This window comes from Haliotis rufescens, unplaced genomic scaffold (genome assembly GCF_023055435.1).
Source record: "Haliotis rufescens isolate VD_foot unplaced genomic scaffold, xgHalRufe1.0.p SCAF_1, whole genome shotgun sequence".
NCBI lineage: Eukaryota > Metazoa > Mollusca > Gastropoda > Lepetellida > Haliotidae > Haliotis > Haliotis rufescens.
Window position 1 is genome coordinate 3,179,732 of NW_025963779.1, and position 24,087 is coordinate 3,203,818.

The 24,087-nt window shown below is 40.9% G+C and overlaps 1 protein-coding gene across 1 annotated transcript in view; it reads right to left on the reverse strand.

The window, feature by feature from the left end:
- LOC124147018 (anoctamin-8-like) overlaps nt 1–24,087 on the reverse strand; it is a 58,897-nt gene that overhangs the window by 26,095 nt on the left and 8,715 nt on the right. The window contains exons 2-5 of the mRNA XM_048396415.1: nt 6,676–6,922; nt 5,691–5,926; nt 3,862–3,978; nt 1,891–2,015 (exon numbers count right to left, since the gene is read on the reverse strand). Of these exons, the coding sequence (XP_048252372.1) occupies nt 1,891–2,015; nt 3,862–3,978; nt 5,691–5,926; nt 6,676–6,922 (725 nt within the window). The remainder of the gene's footprint in view (nt 1–1,890; nt 2,016–3,861; nt 3,979–5,690; nt 5,927–6,675; nt 6,923–24,087) is intronic.

The window sequence follows — 24,087 nt, forward strand, 5'->3', positions numbered from 1 at the left end:
TATGTCTTGAACAACTGTTATTTTAAGAATGACATTACCTGATACAAAGATTATTACCATCATGCGTAAATGTAAATATCATATATCAAGAATTCAAAAGCTTGCATACCGTATTCGACGTAATAAGTGCCCAGGGCGCTTTCGAAATTGGAAATAGGGGGCTCTTATTAGAATATAATTTGGGTGAAAGAGTCGAAAGATCGTAAATTTTATGGTTTCTGCTGACAGCCTGAAATGATACAAAAGAAAAATCTGTACGTATTTTACACGACAGATATATTTTTCCAGAATTTAATTGCCCGTAATTAAGGGTGCATATAACACACCAGTGGGTATTATACACGAATAAATGTACACGAATTGCGTACATTGATCAGTCAGAAGGGTGCTAATTGGGATTGTTCACTAGCCAATATATTGGAAAATATCGCCGTGGGCGCTTATTAGAGCGGGGCGCTTATTACGTCGAATATGGTAATACATATTATTAATAGCTAATATATGATATTTATGACACGGTGAGGTGAGGTGAAATGGGGTTTTACATCATGTCTAAGATTATTGTATTCATATAGCGACTTGTGTGTGTTTATGGCTGCTTGTCCAGCCTAATGCTGATTTAAAGAGCTAGTCCACTGAGATACCATACCGCAGTTTAACATGAATATCCTACTCAGTATACTGACTCCGAGCCGACCAGTCCTTGTTTTAGCCTCTTAATGCCTCTTAATATATTAGGAACAAAAACTGTATTATGTTTGTGATCTGTAAAATAAAATAAACATATGGACCAGCAGAGTGTAGTCTTCCCATGGGAGAAATGTGTAGTAGACTTAAGGGAAGAAAACCCCCTATTGGCACCATCAACTTCTGACCCCTGCTGACCACCGGATTGGCAGTCTGACACTCTCTGCTTGACCTGATGAATTCCTTGTTTCACAGATGTAAATCACAACATCCTTGACTGCCTCACATCTTTAGTGATTCCAAAGTTTGCGAGCAGTGAACCAAATGACATATTATCTCGCCTGTGAACCAAATGACTTATTATCTCACCTGTGAACCAAATGACATATTATCTCAACTATGTACCAAATGACATATTATCTCATCTGTGTACCAAATGACATATGATCTCACCTGTGAACCAAATGACATATGATCTCATCTGTGTACCAAATGACATATTATCTCACCTGTGTACCAAATGACATATTATCTCACCTGTGAACCAAATGACATATGATCTCATCTGTGAACCAAATGACATATGATCTCACCTGTGAACTAAATGACATATGATCTCACCTGTGAACCAAATGACATATGATCTCACCTGTGAACCAAATGACATATGATCTCACCTGTGAACCAAATGACATATGATCTCACCTGTGAACCAAATGACATATGATCTCACCTGTGAACCAAATGACATATGATTTCACCTGTGAACCAAATGACATATTATCTCACCTGTGAACCAAATGACATATGATCTCACCTGTGAACCAAATGACTTATGACCTAACCTGTGAACCAAATGACATATGATCTCACCTGTGAACCAAATGACATGATCTCATCTGTGAACCAAATGACATATGATCTCATCTGTGTACCAAATGACATATGATCTCACCTGTGAACCAAATGACATATGATCTCACTTGTGAACCAAATGACATGATCTCATCTGTGAACCAAATGACATATGATCTCATCTGTGTACCAAATGACATATGATCTCATCTGTGAACCAAATGACATATGATCTCACCTGTGAACCAAATGACATGATCTCATCTGTGAACCAAATGACATATGATCTCACCTGTGAACAAAATGACATATGATCTCATCTGTGAACCAAATGACATATGATCTCACCTGTGAATCTTGAATGAACCAGAAAACCATCCCCAGCAGTGTTGGGAAACACAGGGACATGGTGTAGTGTCCCAGGTAGGCGAAATACAGAGCTATCTTCACACCAAAGTACTCACAGATCTTCTCTGAAAGCAAAATAAATATGTTGAGGAGAATGTCCAAGTAACTCTCTATTCCTTCAAAATAATGGAACCGAGGCCCAACAGCTAAATTCTCCTACTTAAAACACATCCCTACTCTTACAATTTATCGAAACATTTTAAAGAGCTGTGTAACTTGCATTGTAAAAATAAGCTAACGACGGAGCTCATGCAACAGAGCCAGTGAACACAATCAACTGTCCATTCCTGAAAATAATGGATCGCTAAAACAATAGAATGACATCAAATACCATCCTCTAATTATCATTACAATACTTCATTTACAGTCGATTCTTCAAGAGTTTATACCATGGTATAACTATAGCAACAGTTAAACACATTAAATATGGTTAATACACTGAACCAAAAACTTCAGGATCATGAATATTTTGGGGGATATTTTAATGACATTGTGCGCAGCCTTCACTACAAAAATATATCCCCCCAAATATTCATGATTCCTAATTTATGTTGTTCAGAAAATATAGAATATGTCAGTTATATGCACTCTTAATGTGGGAGGAAAGCCCAAAGCAATGCAAGGCTACAGATTCTGACCACGCAGGTGACACATACAAGCACCGGTATGGTGCCAACAGGACCATTATCAAAACATTATGGGATTTGAACTACATCTGAATCAGCAGATCCTGCCACAACCAAGGGATGCAAAAGTAGCGCAAAGAACAAATCTCTTCAGACCACTTAGCCATCTAGTCATGCCCACATTGGAAAGGTTTGGCAAAAGCTGAAAAACAATATAAGAGTTTTGACCGAATCTTACCAGGGATTTGATGTGTAGAAAACATTGACTCGAAAACTCGAGTCTCCAACCTGACATGGACTCTAATTCCTGATTTCAGTGACAATCGCCTGTGCAACCTGATATCCAAATCTAAACTGTAATAAAACAGGTCTAACTTCGTGGAGTATTACTTGAGTACTTTGATTAAAAACATGAAAAGACTTGGTAAATATCTGTCAACGCCCAGTTGGTGGTGCACATGCTTAGCAAATCCTGCAATGGACTGTAATTTGCATGGGTCACCATGTTGTTTATGAACTGGATGTTGCTTCCGTTATGCGATTTTGATTAGACTATGTATAGACTCATTAGTCCAACCAAATTATAACTCCAAAATTCCAGCCAGGTTCGGGAAAGGTGGATCAAGACTCTTATAGTCAGTTAACTCCCTTGTCTCATAAGGATTGAAAAGAGTGGACACCCAACACCCAGACTTCATGTGGTGCCTCAATGGGGATTGGGTGGATTGATGGCTACCGACATTATCTCATTCACTCCTGACTAGATTAAGGTGGTTGTTAGAGTTAATTCATGATGAATGTATTCATTTAATCCCTGTGGGGGATGACAGGTTAGAGCAGGACTCCAGTACCTTACACTTGTTGTACGAGGATCAGATGTAAACCATGCATGACCTGGCTGATCGTGTGTCAGAGTGGTTTGTAGTTGGATTCTTCTCAGTTACTGTAAATCTTGAAATTAATTCGTCTCCAAATTAATGCGACCGCTGACCCCTAGCCAAAAATGTGACTCAATATTAATGCAACTCCCACCTCAAACCGTGTTTGTTTATATACAAGTTGCTATTTCTGCTATCCAAAGTGTGCAGTGAGGCCGTCTTATTGTTCATAGTCAAAAATGCAAAGTTTAACTAATGCAAGCAAACACCACTCTCATTTTATTCACACTCGCGTTAATTTCTATATTTACAGTATTTACTGATCGCCATGAAACACTGGACACTGCTTCATCTAACAGCATTCACTCATTCACTCACTCACTCATGCCCAGCTATATTTCACCTACGTTGTGGTTGTTTCCGGAAGAAAGCTTGCACCCAGCAGCTGCGCAGCTCGGCGAGGTCGTCCTTGTTGTGGAGCGGGAACACCTGGGAGATGACCTTCCCGGACTCCAGGCGGGGAACTACAGGAGGAAACAGAGACACTGATCACTGCAATGTCTGCCTTGTGATGATTCACTTACTTTAGTCCCTCGGCAGAGTGATCATGTAAGCCTTATGGAAATTATCAATTCTGATTGAACAGAGTTTTCAAATCACAACAATCACCTGTCTGAAGCAACTCTGTGAGCCTCAATTTGAGGGCAAATATTTATAGAAGATAACTCCTTTCTCATGCACGCTCGGAAGGCATGACGTGATATAAAATTGTTATTACCGTATTTTCTTGAGCATAGTGCAATGTAGTGCGCACCCAAGTATAATGAGCACCCCCCTCTAGCGGATTCAGTATTTTTGAAAAAATAGTCGGATATTATGCGCAGAAAAAAATTACACCGTACCCCTTCAGTGAATTCCAGTAAACGAACGGGTGATGAGAAACTTGGTCAGTACAAATTTCAAACAAAATCACCAGACATGTTGATTTACCATTTAAACTGTATTTCTTGTTCTGCTAGGCATTGTTTTACATCCAGGAAACAGCAATAAGCCGTACACACCTTTTCTTGGAATCTACCGGTGATTTGGTTAAAACTTACCCACTGATATGACGTCAAAGGATTTTAATGCAAGGATCGGGAAAAATTGTATCTGAAACTATTTTTGTATCAGGATTAATATGTTCCAATACCATGTTACATTAGTTGCAACTTTAATTAAATATATAACCTTAAACGTAGCACTTCGGTGCAGCTGATTGCGACCGACAGTTATTTTTTCAATTGGAACAATTTGACCAGTCACCGTCGAGGCTCCCGCGCACTTGTTCGCAAGAACTACTTTTAACAAATCAAAGTATGGCATTTATGATATATGTATCCATTCTGTCAACTAAAGTTTGTTTCAAGGTGTCAACAGTGGTAATCTGACAGTGGTTGCTGTTAATAACAGTGGGTTGTGAGATCTTACGATCGCTTCACACACGATTTCGTCGAAATTAATTAAAACAATATTTAATGGAATTTTGAATAAAATTAATTAAATAAGTTACAAACATAAGTCCAGATGTACAATGAACACTTTTTATAACCAGACAGTGAAATTATATGATTACATTGTGTACTCCAGTATGGATATGTTGACATGGTATTTCCGGTGTTACGTGCTCACGGTAATGTCTGCGTTGGGGGGGGGAAAATACATCAAAACTCATTATGGCGTTATAATGTGCACCCCCTTCTACACAGCTGTGTTTTTTAGGAAAAAAGTGTGCACTATACTGAAGAAAATACGGTACCTCCCAGTACTCTTTTGCATTATTATTAACTCCCATTAATCTATTGGATTGTTATTACCTCCCTGTAATCTATTGTTATTGTTATTAGCTGCCTGTGATCTATTGTTATTGTTAGTACTTCCCAGTAATCTATTGGATTATTATTACCTCCCTGTAATCTATTGTTATTGTTATTACCTCCCTGTAATCTATTGTTATTACCTCCCTGTAATCTATTGTTATTACCTCACAGTAATCTACAGGGTTATTATTACCTCACTCAAATCTATTGGATTGTTATTACCTCCCAGTAATCTATTGTTATTGTTATTTCCTCCCTGTAACCTATTGGATTGTTATTACCTCCCAGTAATGTATTGGATTGTATTTATTACTTCCCAGCAGAATCATTCCATTCATATTATAAATATTATTGGACTAGGTGTAACTGCTACTCACCAATGGGCTGACCTTCCAGGAACCTGATCTTGGCGAGCTGCTCTCCCTCCACAGCTCGCAGCTCACACAGCAGGTGGTAGAGGATGCTCTGTCTTTCCTGGCTGGTCAGGAAGGACTTCTCATCCTCAACACCAGCGAAACAATCCTGGTCCTCAAATGTGAACTCCTTCATCCCGCCTCCATAGTCCGTCTTCAGCGGCTTCTTGATGCCCAGCTCCTCCGTCCCTTTCAGTAAACTGTCAACGGCAAACGATGATCCGTCAAATATTGACCACATCTACATGGTAGGTTGTAGGTTGTAGCAGGGTCACGAGGGGTACGTGATCCTCCGGGTTGTGGTATTCAACCTAATGCAAGACCCATAAAACCCCATGTACCCTGAGTGATACTGCTACAACAAATTTATCTCACCAACATGTTTTAAGCTGCTATTGTGAAAGAATTAAAACAAATTCAAAATTGACAGAAAACAGTTGTTCGATTGAGTGGAGGTTAACTTGTGCTATGTCACATGACTTTCATTGACTCAGAAAGAGCATGATGCTTCGAAGAGCCTGTTTTCTTCATGGTGGGGTATAAGATCTACTAGGCACTGATCTTGGTGGAATACGTAGACTTGGCTTACACAATACCAATCACCATATAGAACCTACTGCTTCATCACAGCAGAAACGCTGATTCAGAAAGTCAGTGGAGTGAGTGAGGTAAAATTGTCAAATGAAACAGTCAGAAATATTTCAGCTACACCACAGTGACCTTGAGAGTCTTGACACAGTAAACCAGTGACTGAAAGCATGAGCAACAAGCAAGTGTGTGAGTGTGTGTGTGAGTGTGTGTGTGTGTGTGTGTGTGTGTGTGTGAGTGAGTGAGTGAGTGAGTGAGTGAGTGAGTGAGTGAGTGAGTGAGTGAGTCCTGACAGTGGATAGCCCAATAACAATGAAAGCATCAATGGTAACGGCGCACATAGCCTAAACAAACAACTCACTTCTCATACGTAGCTGTCATGTAGAAGCCATATATGCCAGAGTTGCTGTGATGACGGACATGAACGATGATCTGGGGAGTGCGAGTCTTGAGCCGTGCAAGGAGCCACATGAGAGTTGCATCATCAGCCTTGGCAGGAAACGTGAGAAGGACATCGCAGTTCTGGGTGGGGATGGTCTTCATCCACACCTTGCTGGACACCACCAGCCTCCTCGTCGTGTCCAGCCTCTTCCCAAACATCCTGTATGCTGCACACAACAAGACAGGAGTCAGACAGGATCAGTGTGGGGCGCAATCAGGACGTACGGCTAAAGAATGTCAACTCTTACTGGTTCTGTTATCAGTCGAGTTACCACATCACAAAACGCAACATCTTATTATTTAATATCCTTGGGTTCATAAGACGATTTCACACCATCTATCATGATTATGGTGATGGGTATCTGATCTACTGATGAGACTACAGGGCGATCCATAGTTAAGGAAGGAGAGTGCATGCAATACCTTAGTTCAATCATGATGACCTGTTCTGAAGTCAAGCCTGGGCCAGACACACCATTGTAAGGTTGGACACAGGCAATAGGAATGAAATCAAGCAATAATTAATATGTTTTTTTTAAATGCATTAACAGTACAGAAACATCTTGTCCAAAGTTTATAATGACCTCATTGGATGCATCTGTGTTGTCTGCCTGTGAACTGCATGATCTACAGTGAGTGAGTGAGTGAGTTTGATTTTACGCCGCTTTTAGCATTATTCCAGTAATATCACGGCGGGGGACACCAGAAATGGGTTTTACACATTGTACCCATGTCGGGAATCGAACCCGGGTCTTCGGCATGACGAGCGAACGCTTTAACCACTAGGCTACCCGACCGCCCCTCATGATCTACAGGTCTAGCCTGGTCTACAACACATGCTCAAGAGCAGTCAGTGTGACCACCAAATCAACATTTGAGTCTCTTGACATCAACATGACACAAGATCCACTAGTCAATTCTACGGGGTGATAAGCTTTGGAAAATAATGAAATAAGAAAATAATGAAGATTTACAAAAAAAATCTAATTTGCTATTACCATGATTACATATTATATACATATATTTCAAATATTCCTTTATAGCTATTTACAAAACAATTTCCAAAAGGATATATGAACAAAATTGACAATACACTCAAAAATATAAACTGTTTCTATTACTCAAATCACCTCACAAAGAATAGCATTTCCAAATAAAAGCCCTTCTCATCATATCAATACAAGATGGATGACATTTGAGTTAATGTAGTCCCGAGTGGAGACACAAACACCAGACAGGAACATCAATCGGTGTAGCAGCAGTTGATGCATCAGCCTGTGACATGGTAGATGTGGAAAGTGCAAGAGGCTATGTCATTGGAGAAACAGTGTCTTGAAGGGCTTGTCTCAGTACAGGAATGTAGCTCATGCAATATTCACAAGATGACCATCATGAAAAAATATAAATCACAAAACCGCTGTATGCAGACTAACAAAACATTTTGCTGCAACCTTGACCATGGCTCTTAGAATCTCCAGATGTAATACAGAGGACTCGCTTCAGCAACTGGCAATAATTACAACTCCTTTCAATAACCTACCATAATCACCTTAACCTCAATGATGGCCTTGACCTTAGCTTCACATTGATCCAATGACAATGTTCTAAATTACGACTTTAACCGTTATGATGATGTCACGCTATTGTTGTTACAATTGATTCTGAGACAGGAATTTACTGGCCATTCTGAACGTGCATTTTAACTAGTGAAACTGATGCAAATATAGGTCATTATGCAAAATTTTAGATACGTTATATATCAACCATAAAATGGTTTAAGTCAACATGGTCAAAGATATCTCACACCCCACTATAACATGTACAGGTCACAGTCAATCCTACACCACAGGAATATCTCACCCCACTATAACATGTACAAGTCACAGTCAATCCTACACCACAGGAATATCTCACACCCCACTATAACATGTACAAGTCATTAGGAATATCTCACCTCACAATAACATGTACAGGTCATAGTCAATCCTACACCACAGGAATATCACACACCCCACTATAACATGTACAAGTCAATAGGAATATCACATCTCATTATAAGATGTACAACTCACAGTAATATCACACTTCACTATAACATGTACAAGCCACAGGAATATCACACCTCACTATACCATGAACAAGTCACAGGAACATCTCACCTCACAATACCATGTACTCAGGAATATCTCACCTCACTATACCAAGTACAAGTCACATGAATATCTCACCTCACTATACCATGTACAAGTCACAGGAATATCACACCTCACTATACCATGTACAAGTCACAGGAATATCTCACCTCACTATACCATGTACAAGTCACAGGAATATCTCACCTCACAATACCATGTACACAGGAATACCTCACTATACCATGTACACAAGAATATCTCACCTCACTATACCATATACTTGGAATATCTCACCTCACTATACCATGTACACAGGAATATCTCACCTCAATATACCATGTACACAGGAATATCTCACCTCACTATACCATGTTCACAGGAATATCTCACCTCACTATACCATGTACACAGGAATATCTCACCTCCCTATACCATGTACACTGGAATATCTCACCCCACTATACCATGACACAGGAATATCTCACCTCACTATACCATGTTCACAGGAATATCTCACCTCACTATACCATGTACACAGGAATATCTCAGCCCCCTATACCATGTACACAGGAATATCTCACCTCACTATACAATGTACAAGTCACAGGAATATCTCACCTCACAATACTATGTACACAGGAATATCTCACCTCACTATACCATGTACACAGGAATATATCACCCCACTTTATCATGTACAAGTCACAGGAATATCTCACCTCACTATACCATGACACAGGAATATCTCGACTCACTATACCATGTACACTGGAATATCTCACCTCACTATACCATGTACAAGTCACAGGAATATCTCACCCCACTATACCATGTACAAGTCACAGGAATATCTCACCTCACTATACCATGACACAGGAATATCTCACCTCAATATACCATGTACACAGGAATATCTCACCCCACTATACCATGTACAAGTCACAGGAATATCTCACCTCACTATACCATGACACAGGAATATCTCACCTCAATATACCATGTACACAGGAATATCTCACCTCACTATACCATGTACACTGGAATATCTCACCTCCCTATACCATGTACACTGGAATATCTCACCTCACAATACCATGTACACACGAATATCTCACCTCACTATACCATGACACAGGAATATCTCACCTCACTATACCATGTTCACAGGAATATCTCACCTCACTATACCATGTACACACGAATATCTCACCTCACTATACCATGACACAGGAATATCTCACCTCACTATACCATGTTCACAGGAATATCTCACCTCACTATACCATGTACACAGGAATATCTCACCCCACTATACCATGTACACACGAATATCTCACCTCACTATACCATGTACAAGTCACAGGAATATCTCACCTCACAATACCATGTACACAGGAATATCTCACCTCACAATACCATGTACACAGGAATATCTCACCCCAATTTATCATGTACAAGTCACATGAATATCTCACCTCACTATACCATGTACAAGTCACAGGAATATCTCACCTCACTATACCATGACACAGGAATATCTCACCTCAATATACCATGTACACAGGAATATCTCACCCCACTATACCATGTACAAGTCACAGGAATATCTCACCCCACTATACCATGTACACAGGAATATCTCACCCCACTATACCATGTACAAGTCACAGGAATATTTCACTTCACTATATTATGTACACTGGAATTTCTCACCCCACTATACCATGTACACAGGAATATCTCACCCCACTATACCATGTACAAGTCACATGAATATCTCACCTCACTATACCATGTACACTGGAATATCTCACTTCACAATACCATGTACACAGGAATATCTCACTTCACTATACCATGTACACAGGAATATCTCAGCTCACAATACCATGTACACAGGAATATCTCACCCCACTATACCATGTACAAGTCACAGGAATATCTCACCTCACTTTATTATGTACACTGGAATTTCTCACCCCACATGCAATACCATGTACACAGGAATATCTCACCCCACTATACCATGTACAAGTCACATGAATATCTAACCTCACTATACCATGTACACAGGAATATCTCACCTCACAATACCATGTACACAGGAATATCTCACCCCAATATACCATGTACACAGGAATATCTCACCCCACTATACCAAGTACAAGTCACAGGAATATCTCACCTCACTATATTATGTACACTGGAATTTCTCACCCCACAATACCATGTACACAGGAATATCTCACCCCACTATACCATGTACAAGTCACATGAATATCTCACCCCACAATACCATGTACACAGGAATTTCTCACCCCACAATACCATGTACACAGGAATATCACTCAACTCACTATACCATGAACAAGTCACAGGAACATCTCACCTCACAATACCATGTACTCAGGAATATCTCACCTCACTATACCAAGTACAAGTCACATGAATATCTCACCTCACTATACCATGTACACAGGAATATCTCACCCCACTATACCATGTACAAGTCAAGACGGACAGCAGGCAACAAGTCACAAATGCCAACCTCCACGTGCCTGATGCAGATTGAATTAACAAGGAGGCTTGTCACCTTCAGCCTTCAATAGACGCCAGTAAGTACGTGATTATGTCTCCCTGTCTCCCTGTCTTTATACAGACATCCCCTTGTTCACGAGTGTGGGCATGCACAAGACGTCACTACAGTTGCCTGATAGTTACCTGCCTGGCTCCCTCATATATCCGACACAGGAGGAGTAAACATCACAACAACGACAAAATACTAACTCATATACTCCAGAAGGAACAATTTCATCTTGCCGTAAATGTCGCTGACTGCACAACAGGAATTACAAGATAACTAATTGATGTCTCATTAAGCCAGCAGGAAGGACGATGCAAGATATGTAAAACAGGTTGTATCTTAATGAGACGGCAACACAATGGGCGAGCGGCTAACTACACAATCACAAACTTAGCACTGTTCCCAATTCAGTCCCACTATGTTACTAGAAGTATTGATTAAATTCCCTATAATAGACTGGAAAAGTCCAGCAGATGAAACACTTGGCACCGAAGCCCGGAGACTTGCTGGGGATGAATTATAGAACACAAAGGATGCACAGCAATTATTGCAGCATTACTAGTGTATATTTCTCTGGACTTTGCTCCCATGTATTCAGCATAGCGTGGTCAGTGTCATTCTGACGAGGGGCAGAGGTGTGTGGAACAGGTAAATTGCATACTTATTGCAGGACTACGTCTCCTGACAGAAAATACTTCCAACAAAAGATGTGGGAAATGATGAATGATAGCGAAGGTAGGAAGATGAAGGTCTCCTAGGAGTATAATGTTGTTAATAGTAACCACGACTAATCAAACAGAATGTGCAAAACTCCGGCAGCAGATCCATATCTGAGGAATAGGAGTTTGATAACTACATGATACAATTTCCACAGATAATGTGAGCCCACTCAATGAGCCAGGTCTCCGTGAAGCAAATCCCCTGTACAAACACCATGTAGACAGAAGGTAAACAGCCACTCTTTATAACATGCACTGCAAGTTGCGAGTGAATTGGTCGCATTTGCACGTGAAATTTTGGAAATGCAACAAATCATTTAAAACGCTTGTCTCTTGTAGAGTGTGGAAAAACATACACAATCCCTACATTTGTAATAGAAACATGTTTGTCTTCCAACCGCCTCCGTGGTCTAGTGATAGAGCGTCCGCCCGCAGAGCGGAAGGTCCGGGGTTCAATCCCCGACCGCATCATACGAAAAGACGTTAAAAGATGGTACTTGATGTTACCCTGTCTGGCGCTCGGCATTAAGGGGCTAAAACAAGGACTGGTCGGCTCGGAGTCAGTATACTGTGTCGCAGTTGGGTATTCATGTTAAACTGCGGCATGGTATCTCAGTGAGCTAGCACTATAAATCGGCATCAGTCCAGACTAGTACAAGCAGCCACACAAACACACACACACGTACATGCACGTCGCTATATAAGTACAATAATCTTGGACGCGACGTTAAATCCCATTTCACCCTCACCTATTTGTCTTCCGCAGAAAAAAATTACATAAAAAATTACAAAAATTAGGTAAACGAACAGGTGACAACAACTTGGTCAATACAAATTTGAAATTTGAGTTGGATGAGAAAGGGTTCCCACAATCCCTTGTGTAGCAGACACGTAAACATGGTGACTCCTGTCAGTTTGAAAGGAAATTTAAAAGGAAACCGAATGACAATGTACATCTTTTCAAGTTAACATGACTGAAACCGATAAATCTATCACCAAGAAAAGAAATCAAAAGTAGTAAATGTTTCATCATGTGTATTTAAGGAGTCATGGTTGCTAGAAATTTGATTGGTTACGATACCAGAAATCTTCAGATACAAAGTTTTGTGATCTATTGCTGGAAATAATGATTTTGTTCATTTCAGTCAGAAGTTGCACCGAGAGAATATCAAAGTGCATAGTGATTGTCACAGACATAGAAAGTGTAGAGACTACAATTCATGCAACAGACATAAAACATCCACATCCAAATCAGCTATTTCGCTACAATTTCATACAGTAGATATGAAAACTGATGAGGACATGTGGATGAACCGAAGATTATATTCAATACTGCAGATTGTATTGGTACAGAAGAAAGAAATAAGAAACAAGTTTCAAATAAACATCATCTTTTTTTCATCATTATAATAAGTTAAGTTACTTGCCAATATTACATGTCTTAGGTAGTGTGAATCTGCATGGCACTTGGATTTCATTCTGGCTAGTGAATTAAAATATTTACTCAGTTATTAACATGTAAGTAAAAATATGAACTTGGGACCCTTTATTGGATTAGATTCATCACTACATCACACACCTGTACCTTTACTGTTACACCTGGGATTAGATTCATCACACACCTGTACCTTTACTGTTACACTTCGGATTAGATTCACCACACACCTGTACCGTTATTGTTACATCTGAGATTAGATTCATCTCACACCTGTACCTTTACTGTTACACCTGGGATTAGATTCATCTCACACCTGTACCTTTACTGTTACACCTGGGATTAGATTCATCTCACACCTGTACCTTTACTGTTACACCTGGGATTAGATTCACCACACACCTGTACCGTTACTGTTACACCTGAGATGAGATTCATCTCACACCTGTACCTTTACTGTTACTTACACCTGGGATTCGATTCATCACTACACCACACACCTGTACCGTTACTGTTACACCTGAGATTAGATTCATCTCACACCTGTACCTTTACTGTTACACCTGAGATTAGATTCATCTCAAACCTGTACCTTTACTGTTACACCTGGGATTAGATTCATCACACACCTGTACCTTTACTGTTACACCTGGGATTAGATTCACCACACACCTGTACCTTTACTGTTACACCTGGGATTAGATTCATCACTACATCCCACACCTGTACCTTTACTGTTACACCTGAGATTAGATTCATCACTACATCACACACCTGTACCTTTACTGTTACACCTGGGATTAGATTCATCTCACACCTGTACCTTTACTGTTACACCTGGGATTAGATTCACCACACACCTGTACCTTTACTGTTACACCTGGGATTAGATTCATCACTACACCACACACCTGTACTGTTACTGTTACACCTGGGATTAGATTCATCACACACCTGTACCTTTACTGTTACACCTGAGATTAGATTCATCACTACATCCCACACCTGTACCTTTACTGTTACACCTGGGATTAGATTCATCACAACATCCCACACCTGTACCTTTACTGTTACACCTGGGATTAGATTCATCACAACATCACACACCTGTACCTTTACTGTTACACCTGGGATTAGATTCATCACAACATCACACACCTGCACCTTTACTGTTACACCTGGGATTAGATTCATCACAACATCCCACACCTGTACCTTTACTGTTACACCTGGGATTAGATTCATCACAACATCCCACACCTGTACCTTTACTGTTACACCTGGGATTAGATTCATCACAACATCCCACACCTGTACCTTTACTGTTACACCTGGGATTAGATTCATCACAACATCCCACACCTGTACCTTTACTGTTACACCTGGGATTAGATTCATCACAACATCATACACCTGTACCTTTACTGTTACACCTGGGATTAGATTCATCACTACATCACACACCTGTACCTTTACTGTTACACCTGGGATTAGATTCATCACAACATCATACACCTGTACCTTTACTGTTACACCTGGGATTAGATTCATCACAACATCATACAAGGGCTGACTGAAAGGCCCTGAGCCAATGAGCATCAGAAGGTCATCACAAACACCTGCATGCCTATTCTACAAATGTGAAATATGATCCATCTATAATTCATATCCATACCAGACTATATGAATACATATGTAAGGGCCATACATCACTTGCATCAACACCCAATGCACTTGCATTAGATCACATGCTATTGCATCAATAATGCAATTAATCAACTCACATTCCACAATATTCATACATGTCCAGACAAGTATCTCCTACACAACTTAAAACGATATCACAAAGAAACACATCATGATAATATATCCTCAAAACAATTGGACCTAACATTTTCAGCTAAGGATTTATTTTAAATCAATATGGCAATATGGTACCATTTTAAATTTTGCTACAGTAGAATTGGCACCAAGGCACTCTAGGCTGCTGACGAAATCAGGGGGTCAGGCTCTCTGACTTCATCGTGGTTGTGATTTTGATTGTGGCACTAAACAACAAACATCATTCTGTAATCAGTATAATACGTCCATCTTTAACCATCAAACAATGCTGTCGCACTTCATCGGTTCACAATACTGTTTCCTTACAAATTACACAGTAAATCTACCATGTTTAGCATGAGTCTGTTCCTGAGAGTGAGAAAGTGCTCAACATACACATGTTGGTTGGGGTCTATGAATATTTCCTATGCACCACTTAATGCACTAGGCATGTCTCTACTCTTTCTGCAACAATGACCTTATTGTCAGCTTAAGTATTAACACCAGTGTCAGACAGTTCCATACTGCTATTATTTCTGATGCCATTAGTGCTGATAGTTGTAGACATAACCATAGTAACCGTCTATGTATTTTGGACTATTAATGAAGTGAGTTTGAAAGTGCAATGACAGATATCACACCAAATGTGCCTACAATGAAAGCTGCTTTAGCTCCATAAGTCACATTACACCTCTTTTAGCAATATTCCAGCAATATCAGGCAAGGGACACCAGAAATGGGCTTCACACATTGTACCAATGTGGAGAAACAAACTCGGGTCTTCAGTGTGAGGAGTGACCGCTTTGACCAATAGGCTACCCCATCGCCCCTTGATATTAGAGACACCAATACTAGGCTCACCCATGTAATGTTACTTCATGGATTCCAAGGCTTTGTAAAAACAAAAGTTGATAAACAGATAGACAAATGGATATTACGAAAGACAACACACCAGCATACAAGTTCACTAGAACTGAAAGGAGTCTGTTCAGGTCAGCTCAAGATTCTAACTTATTCAACAAAACCATTATTAAAGTGAGTGAGTGAGTGAGTATGGTTTTGTGCTGCTTTTAGCAATATTCCAGCAATATCGGGGTGGGGGTCACCAGAAATGGGCTTCACACATTAGACCCATGACGGGAATCGAACCCGGGTCTTCGGCGTGATGAGCGAGCGCTTTAAACACTAGGCTACCCAACTGGCCCCATTATTAGAGTTCCATCAACATATACTAGTACCGGTAAACAGAATCTCCCTAAAACTGACCACATAAACCAAAAACAACATTAACTTTGCCCCCCAAAGCAGAAAAGACATCTGAAACATAGTTAACTTGACTTTCAACAGTTGATATCAACATTTTTGGACAGAATTCTAAACCATTTCCCATAAAGCTTTCATTTATCACTATGCCAATTTAACAAACTACTCAAAACATACACACTGTCACTTGTTTCAATATGTAATAAGCTGTAACGGAAAAACACTTTTTTCACACTTTCCAGCCTTCCTTGAAAGCCATCCATAAATCAATAGAATCTGTTTCAAGTTGGAAATGCCTGCAAGTGGCTCCCTGCCAACAACTGGTCATGCAAACATCGCGCTTCACTGGCTCAAATCACAGTCAGACACACACAGTGGCACAGTGATTCAGGGTAAATATCAGCTGCATCCCGCAGCGATGAAGTACACGTAGAGACCAGCAGTGATGAAGTACACGTACAGTCCAGCAGTGATGAAGTACACGTACAGTCCAGCAGTGATGAAGTACATGTACAGTCCAGCAGTGATGAAGTACACGTACAGTCCAGCAGTGATGAAGTACACGTACAGTCCAGCAGTGATGAAGTACATGTACAGTCCAGCAGTGATGAAGTACACGTACAGTCCAGCTGTGATGAAGTACACATACAGTCCAGCAGTGATGAAGTACATGTACAGTCCAGCAGTGATGAAGTACACGTACAGACCAGCAGTGATGAAGTACATGTACAGTCCAGCAGTGATGAAGTACATGTACAGTCCAGCAGTGATGAAGTACACGTACAATCCAGCAGTGATGAAGAACACGTACAGTCCAGCAGTGATGAAGTACACGTACAGTCCAGCAGTGATGAAGTACACGTACAGTCCAGCAGTGATGAAGTATATGTACAGTCCAGCAGTGATGAAGTACACGTAGAGTCCTGCAGTGATGAAGTACATGTACAGTCCAGCAGTGATGAAGTACACGTACACTCCAGCAGTGATGAAGTACACGTACACTCCAGCAGTGTAAAGTACATGTACAGTCCAGCAGTGATGAAGTACACGTACAGTCCAGCAGAAATGAAGTACACGTACAGTCCAGCTGTGATGAAGTACACGTAGTCCAGCAGTGATGAAGTACACATACACTCCAGCAGTGATGAAGTACACGTACACTCCAGCAGTGATGAAGTACACGTACACTCCAGCAGTGATGAAGTACATGTACAGTCCAGCAGTGATGAAGTACACGTACAGACCAGCAGTGATGAAGTACACATACAGTCCAGCAGTGATGAAGTACACATACACTCCAGCAGTGATGAAGTACACGTACACTCCAGCAGTGATGAAGTACACGTACACTCCAGCAGTGATGAAGTACACGTACAGTCCAGCAGTGATGAAGTACACGTACAGTCTAGCAGTGATGAAGTACACGTAGAGTCCGGCAGTGATGAAGTACATGTACAGTCCAGCAGTGATGAAGTACACGTACAGTCCAGCAGTGATGAAGTACACGTACAGTCCAGCAGTGATGAAGTACACATACAGTCCAGCAGAAATGAAGTACATGTACAGTCCAGCAGTGATGAAGTACACGTACAGTCCAGCTGTGATGAAGTACACGTACAGTCCAGCAGTGATGAAGTACACATACAGTCCAGCAGTGATGAAGTACACGTAAAGTCCAGCAGTGATGAAGTACACGTAGTCCAGCAGTGATGAAGTACACGTAGTCCAGCAGTGATGAAGTACACGTAGAGACCAGCAGTGATGAAGTACACGTAGTCCAGCAGTGATGAAGTACACGTAGAGACCAGCAGTGATGAAGTTCACGTACAGTCCAGCAGTGATGAAGTACACGTACAGTCCAGCAGTGATGAAGTACACATAGTCCAGCAGTGATGAAGTACACGTACAGTCCAGCAGTGATGAAGTACACGTACAGTCCAGCAGTGATGAAGTACACGTACAGTCCAGCTGTGATGAAGTACACGTACAGTCCAGCAGTGATGAAGTACATGTACAGTCCAGCAGTGATGAAGTACACATACAGTCCAGCAGTGATGAAGTACACGTACAGTCCAGCAGTGATGAAGTACACGTACAGTCCAGCTGTGATGAAGTACACGTACAGTCCAGCTGTGATGAAGTACACGTACAGTCCAGCAGTGATGAAGTACACGTACAGTCCAGCAGTGATGAAGTACACGTACAGTCCAGCTGTGATGAAGTACACGTACAGTCCAGCAGTGATGAAGTACACGTACAGTCCAGCAGTGATGAAGTACATGTACAGTCCAGCAGTGATGAAGTACACGTACAGTCCAGCAGTGATGAAGTACATGTAGAGCACAATACCACTTACCTCTCACTCTCATCATGATCCATTCTCGATCACAGAACTGAGGAATTGGATCACAACAGAAATACCTGCCTTCACTGCCAGCATCTTATCTCTATGAAACACATCAAGTTCTAAACTTAAATTCCAGGTTTTACGGAGAACATTGCCAAGTCAGGATCTAGTTCTGTGTTTATTATTCACAAAGGGTCAAGGTTGAGATACCTGTCCTACCTGGAGATAATCATGACAAGAACTGACGAGGTAGATAAGAAGCACACTTGGATGGAAGCCAAGCTTGATGTTTACCATTCCACCTGTTTTTAGTATATTTCAAGTTTACTTAAAACCGAAAACAACATTTTCAGAGGATTGAAAAATCACTAAAGGGTGAAAATAATTCTATTTCACAATGATTATATACGATAATATTAATAAATATTGTCCAGTCATGAAGCAGAGAGAATACACAATATTTCAGATATTAATAGATTTTGATGTTCAAAATACTTTTAAAGTATATTTTTATATTATGAATTCTGCATTCAGTTGAAGGAAAGTTGCACTCTATTTTCTTTGGGATGTGTTAACAGAAATACATTCAGGCATGAGATTCTTGTACAGCCATGCAGCATACTGGGTCACGGGGAATGAGTGCTGGGGAACTAAACTTCCCACGGGATGGATGAGGAGCAAGAAGTGAGGGACAATAGTGATCTATCATGGCAGAGGAGAAAACAACCGAGACCTACAGACAGATGGGGCAGGGAGAGGCAGAAGGGTGGACAGAGGGGGAGGGGATAGGGGGACGGGGTGGAGAAAGGAGGGGGGCAGGGGAAGTCAACAGAAGTGTGGACAGAAAGGGAGAGGGGGCAGGGGGTGGGGAAAGGAGAAAGGAATGGAGGGCAACAGAGGGGTGGACAGATGGGGGGTGGACAGAGGGGAGGGGGCACAGGGCAAGGCAGAAGGGTGGACAGAGGGGGAGAGGGGGCAGGGGGTGGGGGTGGAAAAAGGGGGTGGGGAAAGGAGGAAGGAATGGGAGGGCAACAGGGGGGTGGACAGAGGGGGAGAGGGGGTGCGGGTGGAAAAAGGGGGTGGGGAAAGGAGGAAGGAATGGGAGGGCAACAGGGGGGAGGACAGAGGGGGAGAGGGGGTAGGGGGTGGAGATGGAAAAAGGGGGTGGGGAAAGGAGGAAGGAATGGGAGGGCAACAGAGGGGTGGACAGAGGGGTGGACAGAGGGGGCAGGGACACAGGGGGAGGGGGTGGACAGAGGGGGAAAGGAGACAGGGTAAGGGGACATGTCAATGTTACATAAGCAAGAGAGAGCACTTATGTACAGTTCGTGTATGGGAGGCCTGCAATCGATCAGTAAATACAGATGTGTTATGGATATACCCATACACACACGGAAGGCTATACCGGGTAAGTATATGATCAGTTTTTGATATACTGTTTGGGTCATGGAATTTTTCAAGTATATCTGAACACAAACAACTCAAATTAATAGGATGGTGATGTACTGACACTCCTAACAAGCTGTGGCATGACTGAAAGACTGTTCAATGCAACAGTATGGATCATCAAAACATGCTAGCTTGGTCAAGGTGCCTGCATCTGTACACAAACATCTCACTGAAAGAATAAAGAAGTTGACACTTATAAGTCTCCTCCTCTCTGACTTCATTGATACCACCGCTTCTACGACACTTAAAGACATACATGCAGTTGATCATCCTTGCTTGCGCTACAAGTTATACATCCACGCAAAGATCTCTGACTCATCGAATAGGATCAAGTCCACAGACTCCTACTCACCCCCTTTCATCTCCTTGCAGGGTTGGGGGAGGGTGACCTTTCATCTCCTTGCAGACCCGTGAAGATTCCGGGGTAGAATAGGTCTTCAGCAACCCATCCTTGTCGTAAAAGGTGACTATGCTTGTCGTAAAAGGTGACTAACGGGATCGGGTGGTCAGGCTCACTGACTTGGTTGATGCATGTCATCGATCCCAATTGCGTGGATCGATGCTCATGTTTTTAATCACTGGATTGTCTGGTCCAGACTCAATTATTTACAGACCGCCGTCATATAGCTGTAATCTTGCTGAGCGCTGCGTAAAACAACAAACCAATCATCTCCTTGCACATACAGTACAAAACTGTTGCAACCTACCATGTTACACAAGTTGTTACTTTCCAAGTCTTGCAGGTTTTGTTATCCCGATAGGAATCCCTAAGACAATCAGGCATACACAAGCCTGATCTATGATCTGAGTTAAAGTCCCCATTAAGAAAAAATACACCTAATTGCAACAGAGGGAAAACAGTTTTAAATTTCAATTGTAATACCTGGGTTTCACAAATTATGTTTTATAAACTTGCATTTTGATATAATGTTGATTTTTGATTGGTTAAAAGTCACAAATTTTGTTTACATGAAAATTCCATGATGAGAATCAAACCTGCAACCTCAAAAAATCATGTTAACTTTTGTAACCCACTGTTTTCCCACAGTGATGAGAAGTTGTTCAATTTTGCATGTTTTGGCTCCAGTTGGCCCATGCTGCATGTGATTTTTCTCTTGCACGCTTTGATCACTCTTTTGTTTCACTATAAGATATCTCATTGTTTTATTATTTTTTCTGGTATTTCTTGCATTCAGATTGTTCATAAAACACTCCTCTTTGGTTTGGGTTGAAAAAATAAAACCTTGAACTGTGGAAAAGGCTCACTCACTTTTCCCTTACTCATGGTTTTAAATTTTCAAACAAAACCTCGGAGTGGTGTAACCTTTCCCTGGAAACCATCTTCATAAGATAACTCTACAGCAGCCATAAGGGTGTGAGATTCCGCTGGTAGTCTGCTGGCACTGTCAGCAATGTTGAAACAGACCATAGACAAGTCCAGCAAGTGACAGTCATAGCATGAAGCTGTCAGCTCCACTCCCCAGAGAAAACAAAGTGTAGACAAGAAGGTATTTGTGTCAGAGTCTGGTGAGTAGACAGCAAGGACTACTCTACTATTTGTCTATGTTTCATTTTCTTTGTTCCTTGTTTCCATCTGCATAGTCACACAGAGACTCAGAGGCCTGAGGTCCAGTGATACATGACTTGTAGTTTTACTATGAAGACAATTTTATCACAAAAGTACCAATTTTTCAGTTCCTTGCTTCCATATTTCACCCATCTTCCCGAGACAAGGAAGTTAACTGACTTAAAAAGTCCAGTTTCAACACTTGCCGAACTATGCCGGAATTTCTGAGCTTGATCGAAGCGCCACCAGTGACTATTATGGGTAATGTCCCTTCTAGGTCCCTCTTCTTTACCAATCAGATTTCATCTTTCATATCACTTGCATTTGCTTAATAAAAATGACGTCTTACCTCAGGAAGTGCTTCAAATCATGTCAGCACATTGACTAAAAACATGAAAAGATTTGGAAAATATCTGTCCGCACCGAGTTTTCGGTACACATCCTTTGAAAGTCATGCAGTCGACCGAAATCTGCACATTGAAATCAGTGTTGTTTATGAACTGGATGGAGTTTTCAATACGCGATTTTGATTGGACTATTCATAGACTTGTTAGTCCAGCCAAAATATCACTCCATAATCATAACTGCAGCCTAGTTTGGCAGGGGTGGAAACTGGACAGTCAGCTAACTCCCTTGCCTCAGGAAGATGTGTTTCTCCTGGTATACAGAATCTGCACTCCACTTGTTAACCTCATGTTGAGGAAATGAAATCAATGACAATATATAAGTAATCAATTCTCCATATGCCCAACAATCACTGACAATGACCATAAATGAATAATTCATGATTTTTGTCTTGTCATCCATCATTGTCATGGTATTTGAGTCACAAGTGACAAGTATCTTATAAGCACATACAGCCTTAGAAAAGTTTTGAAAGACTAGACCAGATTTGTTTGTTTTATTCGTTTGTTTGTTTGTTTGCTTGTTTATTGTTTAATGCTGCACTCAGCAATATTCCAGCTATGTGAGGAAACAAACAAACAAAAAGACAAACAAATAAAGAAACAGGATCCCAAAGACAACCAGAAGATGCTGAAGCCTGAAGGTCTATCCATCAGTAACTGAGGGGGTTGGATGTAACGCCCCTTGAGCAGTATTCCAGTTAAATCACGGCAGAACAAATGAATCATTTACTTTAAAAGATCATCATGCTAATGAGTTTACCTTCCCACAATCCACTCAGAGGCATCACTTTGGCGCCTCCACCGACAGCAGCTACTGACAGTGTTGGTATTGTAGCTGAACGTCACATTGATCCATGTATAATCATTACAATAAAACATTTTTTTTATAAATAATACATCCAAAAACCAATTATTATCAATCTCAATTGAAAAGTTTTACTCTGAGTATTTCATAATTCTGTATATGTGTGACTAATACACACTATGATATGAACATTTCTGGGAATCGGTTTGACGGACAGCTGTGTCAGATCAATATCAAAACATTAGCTTATTAATTCATGCATGGTATGATAGATGTGCTAACTTATGTGCATAATTCTCTCTGTGAAGTATTAACATACCAGAAATACTGGGACACAGGACTGTGAGTGAGTGAGTGAGTGAGTGAGTGAGCGAGTTTCAGTTATACCACAGTGAGTCAGCTTAATGTGTTGGAAAAGCCTGAAGTAATAAAGGTCTTAGACATTTACCGATTTAGCAAAACAACAAGCTGTCATAACAAGAATCCAACTCAATTTGAAAATAATCAATCATAGAATCCTAACATGCAAAAGGGAGGCAACTGCGCAACAAAACTTCAACGATGGAAATCCAATTCAAGGCCAAACAGTCAATAGCTAATATACCTCAGTTCTGATTGGCATCACAGAGAATGCGGCAACATAGTCTGCTAATTGACGCTTCTCCTGATACGGCCAAAATATCCAATTAACAGGTCAAACACCATTGTTATCAACATACATGTAGTTCGTTCCTCATGACATTAACAAAAGCCATAAGCATGAAATGCCGCCAGGCAATCAATATGCAAGTATCAAAATG